Source organism: Oncorhynchus tshawytscha, linkage group LG16 (genome assembly GCF_018296145.1).
Source record: "Oncorhynchus tshawytscha isolate Ot180627B linkage group LG16, Otsh_v2.0, whole genome shotgun sequence".
Taxonomy (NCBI): domain Eukaryota; kingdom Metazoa; phylum Chordata; class Actinopteri; order Salmoniformes; family Salmonidae; genus Oncorhynchus; species Oncorhynchus tshawytscha.
In genome coordinates, this window is record NC_056444.1 from 8,406,230 (window position 1) to 8,431,080 (window position 24,851).

The window sequence follows — 24,851 nt, forward strand, 5'->3', positions numbered from 1 at the left end:
GGGGCGGGGAGGAGGGGGGGCAGGGAGGAGCATCTCAGCAGTCTCTTCTTACTCCTTCCGTATACACTGATGTGAAAGAACTGGACAGCTAAAATACCATTTTTAGCTTTAAATTACGCTGCGTCCTTCTTCATATGAAAAGAAAATCTAGTCCATAATATGGTCCTATAGATGTCATATGCTAAACATTAGGAACGCCTTCCTAATATTGAGTTGAATCTCTCCCCCTTTCTGCAGTGGACCATTTTATTGAATATATAAAACATACAATCTACGTGCAGTGAAGTCTCTCAACATCTACGTCCCATTCAAGCATCTAACAGATTCCCATCCAGAGCCCGACCCACAGACGCAACCACCACACCCTGCTCAAGGGCACGTCGACAGATCTCCCACAAGGTAGAGAAGGAAAATGAAAAAAAACAGGGACTTGAAACAGCGACCCATCAGCCACCAAGCCAAACTCCCAGCCGCCAGCCCTCTAAGATGCGAGCGCCCCCCCCCCACAGTTCCCCAAGAGCTGCCACTCAACCAGTCGAGAACCCTCCCCCACGCCATATCTTTCTGCTATGCTGATGTTTAACATACAATTTCAATCTAAATCGAATAGAATCCACAGATCACGAGTTGAAGATAAATACTTTTACTAAGAGTATTAGTAATTGAGATCTCCAGATCTCCTAACAGTACTATTTCTAGGGTCAATTTTAGATCATTGCTATCCATTTTCAGCCATTCCTGAACCTGAGACCAGAAACGGGCTACCTGAGGGCAATACCAAAATAAATGGTCTATTGATTCTGTATCCTCACAACAAAATCTGCAGAGCTGCGATGATTATATGCCCCAAATATTCAACATTTTGTTGGTGGCAAGAATTCTGTACAATCATTTTTGCTAAAAAAAAAACAAATCACGACCCCTGGAATCTTGCATCGTTTTATACATCAACTCATACTCCCTGTACCATGGGAATCGGTACATCAATCTATTCCCAACTATTTTGCAATATGCATGTCAACAGCTGTCAACATCCTGGTCTTCAAATGAAACTGGTAAATGTTCCTATTTATATTCCACCGCTTTGATCCTTTCTATTGGGCAGACACGGGAAACAGGAAACAGGAAGCGTTACAGTTCTTGACACAAAACGGCACCTACTACCATATCCTGTTCAAAGGCACTTAAATCTTTCATCTTGTCCATTCCCCCCTCAATGGCACAAACACAATCCATGTTTAAATCGTCTGAAAGCTTAAAAATCCTTCTTCATCCTGTCTCCTCCCTCTCCTCTAAACTGATTGAAGTGGATTTAACAGGTGACATCAATAAGGGATCATAGCTTTCACCTGGATTCACCTGGTCAGTCTATGTTATGGAAAGAGTTCACATATTTTATAAACCCGCCGGTAAACCCTCTACATATCATAAACCCTATTCTCTCTGGACTAGTATCACTAGAGAACGGGGTGGCAGGGTAGCCTAGTGGTTAGAGCGTTGAACTAGTAACTGGAAGGTTGCAAGTTCAAATCCCTGAGCTGACAAGGTACACATCTGTTGTTCTGCCCCTGAACAGGCAGTTAACCCACTGTTCCCCAGTAGGCCGTCATTGAAAATAAGAATGTGTTCTTAACTGACTTGCCTAGTTAAATAAAGGTAAAATTAAAAAAAATGTCCGTTAATCCGGATAGGATTGGTTCCCAAGTTTCTAAACCATACCAAACCATCTTTGGTATAGTGTCGCCATAGTATTTGAATTGAGGAAGTGCGATTACAATTATTAGAATATTTGATTGATCCGCTGCACGTGCACCCGAGATGCGTTTTAAGGCTGATGGATGAGAACGTTAACTTATCATTCCCCAAACCTTTAGGGTCAGTTGTATGCTGCTTTTTGATTTATTAATAGTATTTTAAAAAATTAGGCGCAAAACTTTTTTACTGATGCATTTGGCAATATTCAATTCATACGTACAAAACATATAAACAAAGCTACTTGCTATGGGCGTCACTGCTATTAGCTTCACGACTGAGAATTTGGACCAGCGATGTCAGCCCCATGAGCATGCGGAGTCTGACAGCACAGTGGGTCGACGAGGATCTCGCACTGAGGAAAGCCATATTGCGTTGCTCAAGAATGTGCTGGTTTTCCACTGCTGCCATTTCAATGGCATTTTGAGAACATGTTTGAAACTTGGAAACATGAACACACTCCTAGCTCCATTCGAACAACTGACTCGCGAAATAAACACAACGGTGTCTGCAGTAGATGTGATACCCTGTCATGGCATTGAAACACCTGCTCAACAAAATGTCAACACAGACCGTCGGGTTAACTTGGAAGAGTACTCTACTAGAGGCTGTGAACAAGTGATTCGGTGGCATTCTCTCAGAGCCTCTACTGTGTCGCCACCATGATCGATGCTAGGTACCAGGACCGCTACTTCGATGCAGACAAGAAACAGGGTTTACGTGAAATGTTACATACACATCTGGACAAGATGGAAACGGACACAGTGACAGTGGGCACCGAGGAAGAGAGGCCACGGACCGACAGAGCTGAATCTTCACTGCTTGACATGTATGATGAAATCCTGGTTGAGAATGAAACGACTGAACAACGAAAACCGCAAATAAGTGAAAGAAAGGTTTTGATGACGTTTTACTGGTAATGAGGACATACGTAAAATGCCAACAAAATAACTTTTTTGGTCAGTGTGTGTGTGTGTGCGTGTTTCAAACAATTTAACTGTACTAGAATGCTTAAAAGCCGCAAAAAACAAAAATGTAATATCGGTACATTATATTTAATAATTGAATAATATATTCATACACAGTGTATTCAGAAAGTATTCAGACCCCTTCCTCCTTATCTAACATGTGAAAAACAGGTTCAGACATTTTGCAAATGTATTAAAAATAAGAAACTGAAATACCTCATTTACATAAGTATTCAGACCCTTTGCTATGAGACTCAATTGAGCTCATGTGCATCCTGTTTCCATTGAACATCCTTGAGATGTTTCTACAACTTGATTGGAGTCCACCTGTGGTAAATTCAATTGATTGGACATGATTTGGAAAGGCACACACCTGTCTATATAAAGGTTCCACAGTTGACAGTGCATGTCAGAACGAAAATCAAGCCATCAGGTCGAAGGAATTGTCCGTAGAGCTCCGAGACAGGATTGTGTCGAGGCACAGATCTGGGGAAGGGTACCAAAATAATTCTGCAGGTCCAAGAACACAGTGGCCTCCATCACTCTTAAATGGAAGAAATTTGAAACCACCAAGACTCTTCCTAGAGCTGGCCGCCCAGGCCAACCTGAGCAATCGGGGGAGAAGGGCCTTGGTCAGGGCGGTGACCAAGAACCTGATGGTCACTCTTACAGAGCTCCAGAGTTCTTTTGGCCAGCCGGAAGTCACTCCTCAGGAAAAGGCACACGAATGCCTGTTTAGAGTTTGCTCTGGTCTGATGAAACCAAGATTGAACACTTTGGCCTGTATGCCAAGCATCACATCTGGAGGAAACCTGGCACCATCCCTACGGTGAAGCATGGTGGTGGCAGCATCATGGTGGTGGCAGCATCATGCTGTGGGTATGTTTTTCAGCGGCAGGGACTGGAGACTAGTTCAGGATCGAGAGGAAGATGAACGGACCAAACATCTCTGGAGACGTGAAAATATCTGTGCAGCGACGCTCCCCATCCAACCTGACAGAGCTTGGGAGAAACTCCCCAAATACAGGTGTGCCAAGCTTGTAGCGTCATACCCAAAAAGACTCGAGGCTGCAATCGCTGTCAAGGATGCTTCAACAAAGTACTGAGTAGAGGGTCTGAATACTTATGTAAATGTGATATTTCAGTTTTTGCTATGTCATTATAGGGTATTGTGTGTAGATTAAATAACGATTTCATCCATTTTATAATAAGTCTGTAATGTAACAATGTGGAAAAAGTCAAGGGGTCTGAATACTTTCAGAATGCGCCGTATTGCTTATGCGCAGCACTTTGTTAAATTTATCAAACAGTTATTGTTTTCTTGCTCAAAACACGAGCAACATCTGGCATACTAAGACATTTCTCTCAAAACACAGAGATATCGATACACACTGGGCTAGTAGTATCAATTGACCTTGGAGTTTACAAAAAAAAAAAAAACAGTAGGTTATTCTGGCTGGAAATGTAAAAAATTACTGCCATGGCAGATTCGGACAAGAGTAAAAGTACAGACGTTTCGTGCTCACGTAATTACATTACTCAAACTCCCCCAGTAAAACTAATCCCATTTGAAAAGGGCTGAAGTCTGTGGGACCCAAGAGGGGTAAATACATACAGGGGAAGGTTATGAGATTATAACTAGGCAGGTAGGGGGTAATAACTAGGCAGATAGGGGGTAATAACTAGGCCGATAGGGGGTAATAACTAGGCCGATAGGGGGTAATAACTAGGCAAGTAGGGGGTAATAACTAGGCAAGTAGGGAGTAAGAACTAGGCAAGTAGGGGTAATAACTAGGCAAGTAGGGGGTAATAACTAGGCAAGTAGGGGTAATAACTAGGCAAGTAGGGGGTAATAACTAGGCAGATAGGGGGTAATAACTAGGCAGATAGGGGGTAATAACTAGGCAGATAGGGGTAATAACTAGGCAGATAGGGGGTAATAACTAGGCAGATAGGGGTAATAACTAGGCAGATAGGGGGTAATAACTAGGCAGATAGGGGGTAATAACTAGGCAGATAGGGGGTAATAACTAGGCAGATAGGGGTAATAACTAGGCAGATAGGGGGTAATAACTAGGCAGATAGGGGTAATAACTAGGCAGATAGGGGTAATAACTAGGCAGATAGGGGTAATAACTAGGCAGATAGGGGTAATAACTAGGCAGATAGGGGATAATAACTAGGCAGATAGGGGTAATAACTAGGTATATAGGGGTAATAACTAGGCAGATAGGAGGTAATAACTAGGTAGATAGGGGGTAATAACTAGGCAGATAGGGGGTAATAACTAGGCAGATAGGGGGTAATAACTAGGTAGATAGGGGGTAATAACTAGGCAAGTAGGGGTAATAACTAGGCAGATAGGGGGTAATAACTAGGCAGATAGGGGATAATAACTAGGCAGATAGGGGGTAATAACTAGGTATATAGGGGTAATAACTAGGCAGATAGGGGGTAATAACTAGGCAGATAGGGGGTAATAACTAGGCAGATAGGGGGTAATAACTAGGCAGATAGGGGGTAATAGTGTACAGTTAGAAGAGAATCAGAGGAATACAGAGGCCTGACAGGGATGATTTAACTATTTACAGATTCTGCAGGGGGGGATTGGGATTTCACATACAGTCTCTCCGGAACACTCTGCTTTACTGAGAAAATGTTCTGCTCGGCGGCTCCACTAGCTAAATAAACAGTTTTCTTTATTCCCCAAATACTGCACCCCTGCCTAGTGGACATGGCCTATAGCGTGTATCCTGAGCAAGAGGGCAAAACCCAATGTACAGAACAGTACAATGAGGAAAGTAGATTCCATGACAGTCTCGACTCCTGTAGAATCTTCCCTCCTGTTCTGTGGAGGACAAGACACGTGGCCTAGTTGAACGAGTCATACTGTCAAGTTACTATTTATATAAGGTTGTGTCTCGTTTTGCCTGTATACATCATGTGACTAGGGCTGTCCCCGAGACAAAAAAAAAAATCTTAGTCGACAGAGTCATCTGTTCTTTCGACCAATCGATTTGTGAACATTTTACAATGTGTATTTTTCCATATATAGGTCACACCCTATGTGTTAATAAAAATCAAATCTACGTAGGCTACTGAGCTTGTCTGATGCTTTAAGCACTGCGATTTAAAAATTCACACACACAAATTACTATAGAGGGAGCCAGAGATCAATTTAGCCCAACCAGAAGAAAAAAACTCTTCCCGACCCTTCTCCTGCTGCTGGTCATCACAGATTCTGACGGCTCCTGAAGTCGCCGGTAATAGGCTACACCAGCGGCCACAGTGGTGGTGAGTTAAGACAACCAGAAATAGTATCAGTTTATAACACAGTTTATAACATAGGATTTTATAACATAAATAGTATACATGAAACCAAAAGGAATACTCCATCTCTCAACCAAAAAAAAGTTCTCAGTCGCTGATTGGTGGGAGTTGCTGTCCCCTCTGACTGATTGGTCAACGTGGCTCAAATCAAATCAAATTTTATTTGTCACATACACATGGTTAGCAGATGTTAATGCGAGTGTAGCGAAATGCTTGTGCTTCTAGTTCCGACAATGCAGTAATAACGAGCAAGTAATCTAACTAACAATTCCAAAAAAAAACTACTGTCTTATACACAGTGTAAGGGGATAAAGAATATGTACATAAGGATATATGAATGAGTGATGGTACAGAGCAGCATAGGCAAGATACAGTAGATGATATCGAGTACAGTATATACATATGAGATAAGTATGTAAACCATACTGTAACTCACCTTGCGTGCCAACGATCTCCATGTGGAGGTGGGCCAGACCGCTGGCGGTGGACAGTGACAGTTTGATCATGCCCTCCACGGTGACTGTGTAGCGGTTCAGATAGTCAAACAGAGAGCCGTGCTCGTGGTAGTCTGACACCAGCCACAGCTGGGTCCATGTCCCGTTATCTGACAAAGAGCAAAGGGTGAGACATGTACAAAGACAAAACAAAAAAAAAATGGAGTAATTGGAATGATGGAGAGAAAAACAGAAGGTGAGGAGAGGTTAATGAACACAGAGAGTCGGTTGTCCTCAGAGCAATGTGATGTTAACTACAGATAGCCAGAGAGAGCTCAGAGTAGCTGGACAACCATTGACCCAGCTCCATAAAAAGCAAACACACCCAAACACACACCTCGAGCAGGGTTTGTGCACGGAGATCATCCAAATATTCTTACAAGCCCACACCAGTCCAGTCCACCTTACTGCCGCGGCAGACCAGAACCCTTACCTAGATCACTGATAGAAGGGTACTACAGACCAGAACCCCTACCTAGATCACTGATAGAAGGGTACTACAGACCAGAACCCCTACCTAGATCACTGATAGAAGGGTACTACAGACCAGAACCCTTACCTAGATCACTGATAGAAGGGTACTACAGACCAGAACCCCTACCTAGATCACTGACAGAAGGGTACTACAGACCAGAACCCCTACCTAGATCCCTGATAGAAGGGTACTACAGACCTTAAGGAAAAGAGGCCCTAGTCAGTAAACACACCCTTACAAAAGTGATTTGACGCTTTGGAGGTGAGCTGTGATTGTTTGTACCTTTGTTGTCGGCGGCGATAAAGCCCAGGATGTTTTCGTGACGCAGCATGACCGTCTGGTAGATCTCGGCCTCACGGAACCACGAACGTTCCTCACGGGAGGAGAAAATCTTGACCGCCACCTCCTCGCCTCGCCACTTGCCCCGCCACACCTCGCCGAAGCGGCCCTTCCCGATGCTCTCCTGGAGGATGATGGTCCGGGCTATGGTCCTCTGTACCAGTAGGGGCAGACCTGGGAGGAAGAAGAGGAGGAAGGCATTTTAGAAAAACACTTCAAAAGGACCTGGTCTCTCACTGCAATGTACAGTACATAGTAACAGTTGCTTAACACTAGCAAAGACTCAATTCAAAGAAAGACATGAAAATTACCTGGACCAAACGTCAGTTTAAAAAGTTATCAAATGAACTGGCTCTGCTATGGCTTTTGAGACAATATAAAAGACATTTAAACCTTAAACCCACTCACTCTCCCTTCTCCACCTTAATCTGTACAAAATCCGGGCAGACCGTGGATTGAGCTACTTGCCTCGATTAAAGAGCAAAACATTGAGCTGGGTCGTCCTTTATGATCCTATTGTCACAAAGAAATCCCATTTTAAAAGCCTGAAACAAGGAAACTTAGATAGGGTCAGTGTGTACATCAAATCAAACTTCACTGTGGACTTAGCCAGGTCTTGGTACCGCCAGATGTGACGGTCTTGGTACCGCCAGATGTGACGGTCTTGGTACCACCAGATGTGACGGTCTTGGTACCGCGCAGATGTGACGGTCTTGGTACCGCGCAGATGTGACGGTCTTGGTACCGCGCAGATGTGACGGTCTTGGTACCGCCAGATGTGACAGTCTTGGTACCGCCAGATGTGACGGTCTTGGTACCACGCAGATGTGACGGTCTTGGTACCACACAGATGTGACGGTCTTGATACCACACGGGGATTTTTTTTTTTTTTAAATCCACTTTGCCCTATATCAGAAAATCCTACATAAATATTGATTCCCAATTTTCCCCAGTAAAATATCCCAGGAACATGATTCTGAATTAAATCCAGGTATCCTAGATGTGTGGATTTCTATGCCGGTCCTGATGGCCAGCTGTTCATTTCTGGTCGGAACGAGATGACACTGTGTCCTGTCCGCTTGCCAGTTCTCACATCACGTTTCCTGGCTAGCAGGGCTGGCGTCTGGGGGTGACAGCAGTTTCCAGCAGCTCTGTCAGCGCTACCTGTCATTAGAGCCCCACACCGCTCCAACACCACCCCGTCATTAGAGCCCCACACCGCTCCAACACCACCCCGTCATTAGAGCCCCACACAGCTCCAACACCACCCTGTCATTAGAGCCCCACACAGCTCCAACACCACCCTGTCATTAGAGCCCCACACTGCTCCAACACCACCCAGTCATTAGAGCCCCACACCGCTCCAACACCACCCCGTCATTAGAGACCCACACAGCTCCAACACCACCCTGTCATTAGAACCCCACACAGCTCCAACACCACCACCCCGACCCCGTCATTAGAGCCCCACACAGCTCCAACACCACCACCCCGTCATTAGAGCCCCACACAGCTCCAACACCACCCTGTCATTAGAGCCCCACACAGCTCCAACATCACCACGTCATTAGAGCCCTGCACAGCTCTGCACCCATTACGCCATGGTTAAGGCTGAGCCCACCTGAGCCAGAGATGGACTGATAAGATAACTGCTGCTTTCACTACACACTCACAGAGGTAGGGAGAGAGAGAGTCACTGACTCAGTCTGCCCCACCATGTCACAGCAGGGTGCCTCCCTAAGAGCTGTTCTGAAGCTACACAAACTGGCAGAGTTATTCACACACTCACACAGAGACGCATGCTGGTAAGTGCTCACACACCCACTGAACAATAGTACTCTGATACAATTGCACACACAAAGGGCAAACAAAGAAGAGGCCCAACACAAGAAGCCACACCTTAGCAGATAACACACACACCGCGAGGCTGTGTTACAAACACGACACACACCGCGAGGCTGTGTTACTAACACGACACACACCGCGAGGCTGTGTTACATAACACGACACACACCGCGAGGCTGTGTTACATAACACGACACACACCGCGAGGCTGTGTTACTAACACGACACACACCGCGAGGCTGTGTTACTAACACGACACACACCGCGAGGCTGTGTTACTAACACGACACACACCGCGAGGCTGTGTTACTAACACGACACACACCGCGAGGCTGTGTTACAAACACGACACACACCGCGAGGCTGTGTTACTAACACGACACACACCGCGAGGCTGTGTTACATAACACGACACACACCGCGAGGCTGTGTTACTAACACGACACACACCGTGAGGCACAGTCAAACACTCTACACACATCCCCGCCCAAAACCCCACGGCTCCTTAACCCACCAGAGCCGGAGCCAGAGGTGGTCATGTCGTAGATGAGGTCTTTGAGAGTGGAACCCACGGTGAGGAAGGGGTGATCCATGGAGGGATCCTCCTCGTTGGGCACGCGTTGATGCACACCCACACGGCTGTGGCAAACGTAGAAGACCAGCACCAGCACGAAGCACAGCACGCACACGGGCCCCGCGATCACTGCCGCCAGAACCACAGGCCCCAGAGGAACCGGCTTCACCGTCGGCACTGTGGGAGGGGGAAAGGGAAGGGAGAGTATTAAAGGATTTTTAAAAGAGTTAAGACACAAAAACTATTTTTAAAAATCCACTCTGGCCAGACACGCCACAATAGACATGAACTATTCACAGGAGTTCATCTATTTGGCAACTATCAACATAATTGATTCAAATTGTTCCATCTGAATATGTAATTATCAGATGACTCCGGAGATGGTTCCGGAATAAGAGTGGGTGAGTTGGTTGAGATAGCGTGGAGTGAGACCAATTGTACACCCATTAAGTTATGGGTACAAAAGGACAGGTAACCTACAATACCCAGAATACACAAGTGTTCCCCAAAAATGTCTGACCAGTACCTGGTCTTGGCTCTTCGGTCCTTGTCGTCGAAAGGCATCCAATATAAATGAAAGTTATGAATTGGATGGCTCACACGCTTGTCTATGTCACGAGTGTCTTCACTAAGCCACCGGTTAATAGGCATTCATAAGTCGTTACGGTACAGTACATGCCTAATGGATGACCCATGGTGACACGAAGGCTAGCGACATCAATAGTAATGGAAGAGAAGCTTCTCAAAACCTCAAGCTGCTGGAAAATCTGGTTTTGATCACAAGACTGATAAAGGCTCCTACTGTGTTGGCCACTCAATAGCCTGTACATGATCACTAACAGTTAGAAAACAAACATGACTCACTAGGGGTGGCCATCTTTGTAAACATCGCTTGGGGAAGCTAAAAATAAATAAAGTTTGGGGTGCGCTGAAGAAGTGTATTAAAAGTAGTAGAACAGCGAGCTCACTAGTCTAGTGGTTCTCAAACCTCTCCTCAGGGGGGACCCCCAGACATTCCATGTGTTTGAGAGCTAGCACACAGTGTCTTAGTGCAGTGGTTCTCAAACCTCTACTCGGGGCCCTCAGCCATTCCGGGTATTTCATCTATTCCACAGCTAGCACACCTGATTCAACTGGTCAACTAATCATCAAGTCTTTGACTAGGTCAATCGGGTGAGCTAGTTCAGAGCTACAACAACATTGTGAAATGTCTGGTGGTACTTAAGGAGCCGTTTGAGAACCATCGCCTTGTATTAAATGTCCCAGGAACAGCGTGCTCTCTAGTACAAGGCTTTCGGCAAACACTTTTTAAAAAAAAAATAGAATAAAAAGTCAGAGGTGGGCTTACGTTGGTGCAACGGCAGAGAATTTTGGGGAGTTTAGTGAAAACAGGGCCACTACACTGTGTGGGCAAAAGCCATCTGTTGTCGACAACATTTACATGTCCCTATACAGACAGCAATGCCAGAACTAAATGCTTCGTGTAGCTGGAATATGTTCATTCAAAACACCTCCACTAAAAACGGGTAAAATCGGCTAACCTAGGTTGATCCTTTAAACAGGGTTCTGGGCCTCCTCCACCTATATAGTGCATTCTCAGTAGGGATGAAGGTTTGAAATAATTTCACGATTCGAATAGTATCAGTCATTTTTATTGAATATTCCTAAGATTTTAATGAACACCAGTTTATATGTAAAGGAACCTCTGTCAATTAAAATACTTTCATTAGGCCCTAATCTATGGATTTCACAGGTCTGCCATCTGCCCGGTACAGTTGAAACCGGGATTCATCCGTAAAGAGCACACTGGCCATCGAAGGTGAGTATTTGCCCACTGAAGAAGTCGGTTACGACGCTGAACTGCAGTCAGGTCAAGACGAGAGGACGACGAGCACGCAGATGAGCTTCCCCGAGACGCTTTCTGACAGTTGGCGGGGGGGAAAAAGAAGAAAAAAAACATTGACCATTGTGCAAACTTTAGCTAGAATAAATCATCCATAAATATCTACAGAAAGAAGACAGATCCTGCTTCTGTGTCCTGTTTGAGTGTTTGTTAAATAGTCTAATGATTCCGTGAGTACGAAGCCTCAGGCAACCACAACATGTCGGATAAACAATTTCACAAAAATGTCTAATCTTTGCTATGCTGTAATAAAGGCTTTTCCTCATTAGACCAGCTTGTCTGGTGTTATTCAGAATTGATTTAGTGTTGTTTACACTATTCCAAATCATCAGAAAAATATGTATTTATAATAGCTCTCCTACTTCCTTGAACTCTTTCTTATTGTTATTATGATCAACATTATAATAAATCAGTCATGTCATTATCATAAGAAGGCTTAGAATAGCAGCCTTGTATAACCACCATTGAGCTGGAGGCCTAAAAGCGCATCCTATTTAGTCTTGAAACGTCAACTTAGGCCTATACTTCAATTCTTATATGGGCTACTGAATCAATCAATCATTTATTTTGTTCATGTCATCACAGCATAGGAGTCATTCATGATTTGAAATGCAATCAAGCATTTTATATAGTTTCAAAATAAAATAAAGCAACAATTGAATCATTTGCATAAATTTGAATAAAACATGTAAAAAAAAAAACAGAAGTGAAAAAAAAAACTTTGAGAAGCTCCACAGTGATGGCGAGTTAAGACAATCATAACATTTATAGGTCTACATTTACACGCAGTTCAGGTAGCTTTGGACTATTTCTATGCGTAAAACAGGTGCTTGGACCTAGTTTTGTCCCATGGAATAAATGTTGTGGATCTTAATGTTTTTCCTCATAATCCTGGACTATCGGACCACCATTTTATTACGTTTGCAATCGCAACAAATAATCTGCTCAGACCGTAACCAAGGAGAATCAAAAGTCGTGCTAAAAAGTCTCAGATGCCCTTCCTGTCACGACCATCACCGAAGGTGGCTCCCCTTCCCGTTCGGGTGGCGCTCGGCGGTCGTCATCACCGGTCTAATAGCTGCTACCGATCCCTTTTTCCCCCTTTTCGTTTTGTTTGGTCTAATTGGTTTCACCTGTTCCTTGTTTGGGGTTTTGGTTGGGGTTATTTAAGTTCAGTTAGCCCGCCTGTGTTTGTGCGGACTTGTTTGCTGTTTTTGGTTCAGGAGTGTCCTGTCATTTATTTCCGCTGTACAGCGTATGTACCGGTGTTGTACATTTTGGAGTGTTTGACGCCTGTGTTTGCCGTTACCCTCTTTTGTTCGCTGTGATTGTTCCGGAATAAATGGTGTTTCCAAATCCTCTGCGCCTGACGCCACACACATCACTCTTCGAAGCCTTACACTTCGAGACTCCCTCTGCCTACCCAAGGACATCAGAGGACAAAAATCAGTTAACCACCTAACTGAGGAACTCAATTTAACCTTGCGCAATACCCTAGATGCAGTTGCACCCCTAAAAACATTTGTCATAAGAAACTAGCTCCCTGGTATACAGAAAATACCCGAGCTCTGAAGCAAGCTTCCAGAAAATTGGAACGGAAATGATGCCAAACCAAACTGGAAGTCTTCCGACTAGCTTGGAAAGACAGGACCGTGCAGTATCAAAGAGCCCTCACTGCTGCTCCATCATCCCATTTTTCCAACTTAATTGAGGAAAATAAGAACAATCCTAAATTTATTTTTGATACTGTCGCAAGCTAACTAAAAAGCAGCATTCCCCAAGAGAGGATGGCTTTCACTTCAGCAGTAATAAATTCATGAACTTCTTTGAGGAAAAGTTCATGATCATTAGAAAGCAAATTACGGACTACTCTTTAAATCTGCGTACTCCTCCAATGCTCAGTTGTCCTGAGTCTGCACAACTCTGCCAGGACCTAGGATCAAGAGAGACACTCAAGTGTTTTAGTACTATATCTCTTGACACAATGATGAAAATAATCATGGCCTCTAAACCGTCAAGCTGCATACTGGACCCTATTCCAACTAAACTACTGAAAGAGCTGCTTCCTGTGTTTGGCCCTCCTATGTTGAACATAATAAACGGCTCTCTATCCACCGGATGTGTACCAAACTCAATAACAGCGGCAGTAATAAAGCCTCTCTTGAAAAAGCCAAAGTGTGACCCAGAAAAAAAAAAACGAAATCTGCCGCACTCGAATCTTTCTCTCAATTTTTTTTGTTGAAAAATCTGTTACGCAGCAACTCACTGCCTTCCTGAAGACAAACAATGTATACAAAATGCTTCAGTCTGGTTTTAGACCCCATCATAGCACTGAGACTGCACTTGTGAAGGTGGTAAATGACCATTTAATGGCATCAGACCGAGGCTCTGCATCTGTCCTCGTCCTCCTAGACCTTAGTGCTGCTTTTGATACCATGGATCACCACATTCTTTTGGAGAGATTGGAAACCCAAATTGGTCTACACGGACAAGTTCTGGCCTGGTTTAGATCTTATCTTTCGGAAAGATATCAGTTTGTCTCTTTGAATGGTTTGTTCTCTGACAAATCAACTGTAAATTTCGGTGTTCCTCAAGGTTCCGTTTTAGGACCACTATTGTTTTCACTATATATTTGACCTCTTGGGGATGTCATTCGAAAACAATGTTAACTTTCACTGCTATGCGGATGACACACAGCTGTACATTTCAATATGAAACATATAAAAGCCCCAAAATTGCCCTCGCTAGAAGCCTGTGTTTCAGACATAAGGAAGTGGATTGTTGCAAACTTTCCACTTTTAAACTCGGACAAAACAGAGATGCTTGTTCTAGGTCCCAAGAAACAAAGAGATCTTCTGTTGAATATGACAATTAGTCTTGACGGTTGTACAGTCGTCTCAAATAAAAAATGTGAAGGACCTCTGCGTAACTCTGGACCCTGATCTCTCTTTTGACGAACTTATCAAGACTGTTTCAAGGACAGCTCTTTTCCATCTAAGTAACACTGCAAAAATCAGAAACTTTCTGTCCAAAAATTATGCAGAAAAATTAATCCATGCTTTTGATACTTCTAGGTTAGACTACGGCAATGCCATACTTTTCGGCTACCCGGATAAAGCACTAAATAAACTTCAGTTAGTGCTAAATACGGGCTGCTAGAATCCTGACTAGAACCCAAAAAAATGATCATATTACTCCAGTGCTAGCCTCCCTACACAGGTTTCCTGTTAAGGCAAGGGCTGATTTCAAGGTTTTACTGCTAACCTACAAAGCATTACATGGGCTTACTCCTACCCATCTTTCCGATTTTGTCCTGCCGTACATACCTACACGTACGCTACATTCACAAGACGCAGGCCTCCTAATTGGCCCTAGAATTTCTAAGCAAACAGCTGGAGGCAGGGCTTTCTCCTATAGAGCTCCATTTTTATGGAATGGTGTGCCTACCCATGTGAGAGACGCAGACTCGGTCTCAACCTTTAAGTCTTTACTGAAGACTCTTCAGTAGGTCATATGATTGAGTGTAGTCTGGCCCAGGAGTGTGAAGGTGAATGGAAAGGCTCTGGAGTAACGAACCGCCCTTGCTGTCTCTGCCTGACCGGTTCCCCTCTCTCCACTGGGATTCTCTGCCTCTAACCCTATTACATGGGCTGAGTCACTGGCTTACTAGTGCTCTTCAATGCCGTCCCTAGGAGGGGTGCATCACTTGAGTGGGTTGAGTCACTGACGTGATCTTCTTGTCTGAGTTGGCGCCCCCACCCCCTGGGTTGTGCCATGGCGGAGATCTTTGTGGGCTATACTCGGCCTCGTCTCAGAATGGTAAATTGGTGGTTGAAGATATCCCTCTAGTGGTGTGGGGGCTGTGCTTTGGCAAAGCGGGTGGGGTTATATCCTGCCTGTTTGGCCCTGTCCGGGGGTATCATCAGATGGGGCCACAGTGTTTCCTGACCCCTCCTGTCTCAGCCTCCAGTATTTATGCTGCAGTATTTTATGTGTCGGAGGGCTAGGGTTAGTCTGTTTTATCTGGAGTACTTCTCCTGTCTTATCCGGTGTCCTGTGTGAATTTAAGTATGCGCTCTCTAATTCTCTCTTTCTCTCTCTCTGAGGACGTGAGCCCGAGGACCATGCCTCAGGACTATCTGGCATGATGACTCCTTGCTGTCCCCAGTCCACCTGGCTGTGCTGCTGCTCCAGTTTCAACTGTTCTGCCTGCGGCTATGGAACCCTGACCTGTTCACCGGACGTGCTACCTGTCCCAGACCTGCTGTATTCAACTCTCTAGAGACAGCAGGAGCGGTAGAGATACTCTGAATGATCGGCTATGAAAAGCCAACTGACATTTACTCCTGAGGTGCTGACTCGCTGCACCATCGACAACTACTGTGATTATTATTATTTGACCATACTGGTCATTTATGAACATTTGAACATCTTGGCCATGTTCTGTTATAATCTCCACCTGACATAGCCAGAAGAGGACTGGCCACCCCTCATAGCCTGGTTCCTCTCTAGGTTTCTTCCTAGGTTTTGGCCTTTCTAGGGAGTTTTTCCTAGCCACCGTGCTTCTACACCTGCATTGCTTGCTGTTGGGGTTTTAGGCTGGGTTTCTGTACAGCACTTTGAGATATCAGCTGATGTAAGAGGGGCTATATAAATACATTTGATTTGATTTGTCCTTACTCAAGATTGACAGGAGCTCGCCAAACAGAAGACAATGAATAAATGGGCGACTCGTAAATGGAATGAAATAAACAAAGTGTCGCCTAGGTTGTATGCTCTGTAAATAATGTGTCCACTCCTTCAATGAAGACTGTAATAATAATAATAATAATAATAATAATAATAATAATAATAATAATAATATATTTGAACTCATTAACTTCTTTGGGACTGGGGGGGCAGTATTGAGTAGCTTGGATAATAAGGTGCCCAGAGTAAACTGCCTGCTACTCAGGCCCAAAAGCTAGAATATGCATATAATTAGTAGATTTGGATAGAAAACACTCTGAAGTTTCTAAAAAAAACTCTTTGAATGAGTATAACAGAACTCATATGGCAGGCAAAAACCTGAGAAAAAATCCAACCAGGAAGTGGGAAATCTGAGGTTTGTAGTTTTTCAACTCATTGGCTATCGAATATACAGTGTCTGTCGGGTCATATTGCACTTCCTAAGGCTTCCACTAGATGTCAACAGTCTTTAAAACTTTGTTTGAGGCTTCTACTGTGAAGGGGGAGAGAATGAGAGCTGTTTCAACCGGGTGTCTGGCAGAGAGCCATGAGGTCAGTTTGGTGTCCTCCGTCGCAATTATTGTGTAATCTCCAGCTGCAGTATTTTTACATTTGCTTCTGATGAGAAACCAACTGCCACGAATGATTTATCATTGAATAGATATGTGAAAAACACCTTGAGGATTGATTCTAAACAGCGTTTGCCATGTTTCTGTCGATATTATGGAGTTAATTTGGAAAAAAGGTTGGCGTTGTAGTGACTGCACTTTGTTTTTTTTTTCTTAGCCAAACGTGATGAACAAAACGGAGCTATTTCCCCTACACAAATAATATTTTTGGAAAAAATGAACATTTGCTATCTAACTGAGAGTCTCGTCATTGAAAACAACCGAAGTTCTTCAAAGGTAAATTATTTTATTTGAATGCTTTTCTTGTTTTTGTGAAAATGTTGCCTGCTGAATGCTAGGCTTAATGCTATGCTAGGCCATCAATACTCTTACACAAATGCTTGTGTAGCTTTGGTTGAAAAGCATATTTTGAAAATCTGAGATGACAGTGTTGTTAACAAAAGGCTAAGCTTGTGTTTGAATATATTTATTTCATTTCATTTGCGATTTTCATGAATAGGAAAAGTTGCGTTATGGTAATGAGCTTGAGGCTATGATTACGCTCTCGGATACGGGATTGCTCGACGCTAGAGGTTAAGAAGAAGTTTATCTATATTTCCATGCATAACACTTGTATCTTTTATCAATGTTTATTATGAGTATTTCTGTAATTTGATGTGGCTCTTTGCACTTTAACTGGAAGTTTGTTTGAGACAATGCATTTCTGAACATAACACACCAATTTAAAATGAGGTTTTTGGACATAAAGATTAACTTTATCGAACAAAATACACATTTATTGTGTAACATGTCATGTGAGTGCCATCTGATGAAGATCAAAGGTTAGTGATTAATTTAATCACCATTTCTGACTTTTGTTAAGGCTCTCCTTGGCTGGTAAATGGCTTTATGGTTTCTTTTTACATAATCGTTTTGTGTGCTTTTGCCGTAAAGCATATTTGAAATCGGACACTGTGGCTGGATTTACAAGAAGTTTATCTTTAAAATGGTGTAAAATACGTGTATGTTTGAGGAATTTTAATTATGGGATTTCTGTTGTTTTGAATTTGGCGCCCTGCGATTTCACCGGCTGTTGGGTGAGGTGGGACGCTAGCCACATATCCCAGAGAGGTTAACATAAATAACAAATTCCCATAACCAAATAAACTTTGTAGATGAGAAATGATTGTAATTAAGGATAAATGTACTACTGGTGATACTGGTGTGCCCCCGCGGCCTCCGCAGTGGGCTAGTCCATTCTAGTCGTGGGGGCACACCCGTATCACCAGTAGTACATGTATCCTTAATTACCATCATTTCTCATCTACAAAGTCCATGAGACAGCTGTCTCGTGTGCCATAATTTAAAATAAATATATGTGCCACTGCTCAACTAAAATAATCTAAGTCTACCAACAGCAAAATCGACCAAACGACTAAATGACGTCAGCCCTACATACGTGTCACGTAAAGAGAGCAAGGGTTGAGGGACTAGGAAATGTTTATCCTAAACAAATGAGGGATTAACGTAACAGAACTTCAGTCAGAAATGTCTGTAATGTTTCAGCAACACGGACAGCACAATACACGTTGTTAATGTTCAGTGGTGGACGCTGCAGCAGGGAGGAGAGAGAGAAAGAACGGGTGCTAGTCACAGTTAATCACTGTATTTTTTTTAACACAGTGCAGCAAGTCCAAGTCAGGCCCAGCAGAATAAAAATCAATTGCTGCCGGACTCCCTCTAGCCATTTGTGTGTCATAGTTATTTCATCAAACAGTTGGCTTAAAGCATCAGACAAGCTCATTTAATATAGTTGATTTGATTAAAATACATAGGATGTGTCTACTTATGGAAAAATACACGTTTAAACATGTCTACCAATCGATTGGTCGAAAGAACAGTCTGTTGGGCGACAAAGATGGGCTGTCCCTGACAAAAAACAACAAGTAATGATCATTTAATCAGCTTCTTGATATTTCACAGCTGTCAGGTGGATGGATAAGCTTGCCAAATGAGAAATGTGCACTAACAGGGATGTACACACATTTGAGGCAAAAAGTTGAGAAATTAGCTTTGTGTGTGTATGGAAAAATACTGGGATCTTTTATTTCAGCTCATGAAACATGGGACCAACACTTCACATGTTGCATTTATATTTTTTATTCAGTGTAGTTAGTTAAATAGTTAACCAAAGAGTTCACTGTAAAGACGTGTATTTTTTTTTTTTTTTAAACGTACATTTTTAACCTGAGAGCTGCTGTGCGAGGGAGAGAGGCTGCTGCAGAAGGGCCACTATGAGATTGGAGCGAGTCGACGGAGGCAGAGAGAGAACCAGTAGCCAAGGCAACTCGGCTATCTGACTTGAAGCAGACACAATGTTATTTATCATCCCATATACAGTGGGGAGAACAAGTATTTGATAACCTGCAAAATCGGCAGTGTTTCCTACTTACAAAGCATGTAGAGGTCTGTAATTGTTATCATAGGTACACTTCAACTGTGAGAGACGGAATCTAAAACAAAAATCCAGAAAATCACATTGTATGATTTTTAAGTAATTAATTTGCATTTTATTGCATGACATAAGTATTTGATCACCTACCAACCAGTAAGAATTCTGGCTCTCACAGACCTGTTAGTTTTTCTTTAAGAAGCCCTCCTGTTCTCCACTCATTACCTGTATTAACTGCACGAGGGCAGTCAGGTCTGGAGTGAACCAAGGGCTATATCTGTTCTTAGTTCTGCATTTTTTGAACGGAGCATGCTTATCTAAGATGGTGAGGAAGTTACTTTTAAAGAATGACCAGGCATCCTCAACTGATAGGATGAGGTCAATATCCTTCCAGGATACCCGGGCCAGGTCGATTAGAAAGGCCTGCTCGCAGAAGTGTTTTAGGGAGCATTTGACAGTGATGAGGGGTGGTCGTTTGACTGCGGACCCGTAGCGGATACAGGCAATGAGGCAGTGATCGCTGAGATCCTGGTTGAAGACAGCGGAGGTGTATTTGGAGGGCCAGTTGGTCAAGATAACATCTATGAGGGTGCCCTTGTTTACAGATTTAGGGTTGTACCTGGTGGGTTCCTTGATGATTTGTGTGAGATTGAGGGCATCTAGCTTAGATTGTAGGACTGCCGGGGTGTTAAGCATATCCCAGTTTAGGTCACCTAACAGAATAAACTCTGAAGCTAGATGGGGGGGCGATCAATTCACAAATGGTGTCCAGGGCACAGTTGGGAGCTGAGGGGGTCGGTAGCAGGCAGCAACTGTGAGAGACTTATTTCTGGAGAGAGCAATTTTTTTAATTAGTAGTTCGAACTTTTTGAGCATGGACCTGGAAAGTATGACATTACTTTGCAGGCTATCTCCTCCCCCTTTGGCAGTTCTATCTTGACGGAAAATGTTATAGTTGGGTATGGAAATCTCAGAATTTTTGGTGACCTTCCTAAGCCAGGAATCAGACACGGCAAGGACATCAGGGTTGGCAGAGTGTGCTAAGGCAGTGAGTAAAACAAACTTAGGGAGGAGGCTTCTGATGTTGACATGAATGAAACCAAGGCTTTTCCGATCACAGAAGTCAACAAATGAGGGTGCCTGGGGACATGCAGGGCCTGGGTTTTAATATGGTATATAATATTCAATTGTTTACGTAGGGCTCCCTTGTGAGAGAGACCCTGGTCTCAATGGTGACTCCCTGCTTAAATAAAGTTAAAATATCTTGAATATAAAATACCTTGAAAAAATACTTTTCAGTGTCAAAATAAACTAAAATAAATAATCACAAGTATTCAAATACCAATGTCAGTTCAGCTATACAAATAACCGTGCATATCCCTAATTCCCAGACGGTTATTTCTGTCATAATTCTAATAGTATGATTTCTGTGCAGAGGGCAGTTGTAAAGATTTTTGATGGCGTTGTCGTCGTGCTGGTAGTTCGGAATGGCTAGACAGGAGGGTGGTATGATTATTATAATTGATAGGTAAGGCTACTCAAGATTGGCAAGAAAATAACATACATAATAAGGGACATGTGTGTGTGTGTGTGTGTGTGAGATGCTTATATTAACAGTCTTATAGGACGGTTAACATATCTGCCTCCCAACTGAACAACACAATTGACCCGTGGCTTGAATACAAAGTGTATCTATAATCAAATGAATCAACCTTGAACATGAACATTCGTGACAAAATGATCTCAATATTTATAGATACACCAATCAGGGGTAAGGATGCAGAGGTACAAATTAGTCCAGTAATAGAGCAGTTAGGTAACCACACAGCACCTCACTCAAACTGCAATGAATATCAATCCAATCTGTTGTTTCTATCCTTGATGAATTGCCATAGATAGCAGTCCACTCCTGATAACTGCAACAACATAGTTGGATCACAATACAAAAGATAATGCATTTGTAATAGGGACTGGCAAACTGCACTACGCTGGTACAGGGACTGGGAAACTGCACTACGCTGGTACAGGGACTGGCAAACTGCACTACGCTGGTACTGGGACTGGCTAACTGCACTACGCTGGTACTGGGACTGGCAAACTGCACTACGCTGGTACTGGGACTGGCAAACTGCACTACGTTGGTACTGGGACTGGCTAACTGCACTACGTTGGTACTGGGACTGGCTAACTACACTACGTTGGTACTGGGACTGGCCAACTGCACTACGTTGGTACTGGGACTGGCTAACTGCACTACGATGGTATAGGGACTGGCTAACTGCACTACGTTGGTACTGGGACTGGCTAACTGCACTACGATGGTATAGGGACTGGCTAACTGCACTACGTTGGTACTGGGACTGGCTAACTGCACTACGTTGGTATAGGGACTGGCTAACTGCACTACGTTGGTATAGGGACTGGCTAACTGCACTACGTTGGTATAGGGACTGGCTAACTGCACTACGTTGGTATAGGGACTGGCTAACTGCACTAAGTTACTTATCAGGGGTCAGCTCTCTGCTCTCTTGAGATGCACCCATGAGGGAAGGGACTGACTGACAGTGAGAGACGGGGACGGACCTGGGAAGACGCTGAGGTTGGGGTTCTTGTTGCACCAGTCGGAGGCGCAGCACATTGGGTAGATGCCTGTGTCGTCCTTGGTGGAGGGCGCGCAGATGAAGGGGCGGTCGCGGGGGATCAGTTCGCTCTCGTGCACGCACATGCTGCGCTCGGTGGTGAGCCGGCTGCCAGACTTCATGACCGTCACGAAGCACAGACCGTCCGTGGTGCACGTAGAGTTGAGACAGCGCTGGCAATAGCACTGCAGGGCTGGAGGGAGAAGAGTGATGGAACATAGAGTTTCAGGTAGAGAGACAGGGGAGGGAGGGGAGGGAACAAGAGACAGGACAAAGGAGAGAGATGAATACTAGAGGTCGACCGATTCATTGTAATGACCGATTAATTAGGGCCGATTTCAAGTTCATAACAAATCGGTAATTGCTATTTTTGGACGCCGATTACATTGCAATCCACAAGGAGACTGGGGGGCAGGCTGACCGCCTGCTACGCGGGTGCAGCAAGGAGCCAAGGTAAAATGCTAGCTAGCATTAAACTTATCTTATAAAAAAACAATCAATCTTCACGTAATCACTAGTTAACTACACATGGTTGATGATATTACTAGGTTAACTAGCTTGTCCTGCGTTGCATGTAATCAATGCGGTGCCTGTTAATTTATCATCGAATCACAGCCTACTTCAATGTCACCAAACGGGTGATGATTTAACAAAAGCACATTCGCGAAAATTGGAGAAAACCACATTCGCAAAAACCACAATCGTTGTACTAATGTACCTAACCATAAACATAAATGCCTTTCTTAAAAATCAATGCACAAATATATTTTTTTAAACCTGCATATTTAGTTTACAGAATTTCATGTTAGCAGTCAATATTAACTAGGGAAATTGTGTCACTTCTCTTGCGTTCAGTGTAAGCAGAGTCAGGGTATATGCAGCAGTTTGGGCAGCCTGGCTCATTGCAAACTGTGTGAAGACCATTTCTTCCTAACAAAGACTAATTAATTTCCCAGAATTTTATATAATTATGACATAACATTGAAGGTTGTGCAATGTAACAGCAATATTTAGACTTCGGGATGCCGCCCGTTCGATAAAATACGGAACTGTTCCATATTTCACTGAAAGAATAAACGTTTTGTTTTCGAAATGATAGTTTGCAGATTTATAGTATTTCTGTGTGTTTATTATATTATAATCAAGTCTATGATTTGATATAACAATCTGACTGAGTGGTGGTAGGCAGCAGCAGGCTCATAAGCATTCATTCAAACAGCACTTTCCTGCGTTTGCCAGCAGCTCCTAGCAATACTTGAAGCACAGCTCTGTTTATGACTTCAAGCCTATCAACTCCAGAGATTAGGCTGGCAGTACTATAGTGCCTATAAGAACATCCAATAGTCAAAGGTCTATGAAAAACACATGGTAGAAATAGTCCTATAATAACTACAACCTAAAACGTCCTACCTGGGAACATTGAAGACCCATGTTAAAAGGAACCACCAGCTTTCATATGTTCTCATGTTCTGAGCAAGGAACTGAAACGTTAGCTTTTTTTACATGGCACATATTGCACTTTTACTTTCTTCTCCAGCACTGGGTTTTTGCCAAATTTAAACCAAATTGAACATGTTTCATTATTTATTTGAGACCAAATTAATTGAGTTAAGTTTTATATTAAGTTAAAATAAAAAAGTGATCATTGTTCATTCAGTATTGTTGTAATTGTCATAATTTTTTTTTAAATAGGCATGTTAAAAATCGGCAAATCGGCATTTTTTGGTCCTCCAATAATCGGTATCGGATATCAAAAATTATAAAATCGGTCGACCTCTAATTAATACCAACAAAAAAAAATGACTCCAGAATGATTTCTACCCTACAAAAGAAACTCAACAAAGCGTATGATAAAATACCAGAGTGCAATATCACATAACAGCGTGGGTGTGTGTGTACACGATACGTGTTCTGAGTGAGTTTACAGCTAAAAACAACAGATAAATAGCTACAGTGCAAAACAAAAAAAACTCAGCCCAGTTTGCTACAATAAACAACAAGTCTTCAACAATGTTAGCTGGTCTCCAAGGTGATCCACCTCACCACCCGGGGGCTCACTGCCTCTAAGCCAGCTTCCTTGCTCAGCCTTTTTGCAGATGAAAAACATCTCTCTACCTCTGCTAAAAGGTTCAAAATCAAACAAAATTGTATTGGTCACATACACATGGTTAGCAGATGTTAATGCGAGCGTAGGGAAATGACTGTGCTTCTAGTTCCAACAGTAATATCTAATAAGTAATCTAACAATTCCCCAACAACTACCAAATACACACAAATCTAAAAAAGGGTGAAAGATAATTTGTACATATAAGTAAACTCAGCAAAAAAAGAAACATCCTCTCACTGTCTACTGCATTTATTTTCAGCAAACTTAACATGAGTAAACATTCGAAAGAACATAACAAGATTCAACAACTGAGACATAAACTGAACAAGTTCCACAGACATGTGACTAACAGAAATGGAATAATGTGTCCCTGGGGGGGGTCAAAATCAAAAGTAACAGTCAGTATCTGGTGTGGCCACCAGCTGCATTAAGAACTGCAGTGCATCTCCTCATGGACTGCACCAGATTTGTCAGTTCTTGCTGTGAGATGTTACCCCACTCTTCCACCAAGGCACATGCAAGTTCCCGGACATTTCTGGGGGGAATGGCCCTATGCTCAATGGGATTGAGATCCGGGCTCTTCGCTGGCCATGGCAGAACACTGACATTCCGGTCTTGCAGGAAATCTTGCACGGAA

The 24,851-nt window shown here is 43.3% G+C and overlaps 1 protein-coding gene across 3 annotated transcripts in view; it reads right to left on the reverse strand.

Moving 5' to 3' along the window:
- Positions 1 to 24,851, reverse strand: part of LOC112215283 (TGF-beta receptor type-1) — an 88,660-nt gene that overhangs the window by 22,567 nt on the left and 41,242 nt on the right. For 2 of the 3 annotated variants that reach the window (XR_006079023.1, XM_042298729.1), the window contains exons 2-5: positions 22,052 to 22,300; positions 9,718 to 9,954; positions 7,302 to 7,532; positions 6,487 to 6,654 (exon numbers count right to left, since the gene is read on the reverse strand). Coding sequence is in view for 2 of the 3 variants with exons in the window: in XM_042298729.1 (XP_042154663.1) it covers positions 6,487 to 6,654; positions 7,302 to 7,532; positions 9,718 to 9,954; positions 22,052 to 22,300 (885 nt within the window). In the remaining variant the exon portion in view is untranslated. The remainder of the gene's footprint in view (positions 1 to 6,486; positions 6,655 to 7,301; positions 7,533 to 9,717; positions 9,955 to 22,051; positions 22,301 to 24,851) is intronic. The other variant, XM_042298730.1, reaches the window with a different exon arrangement.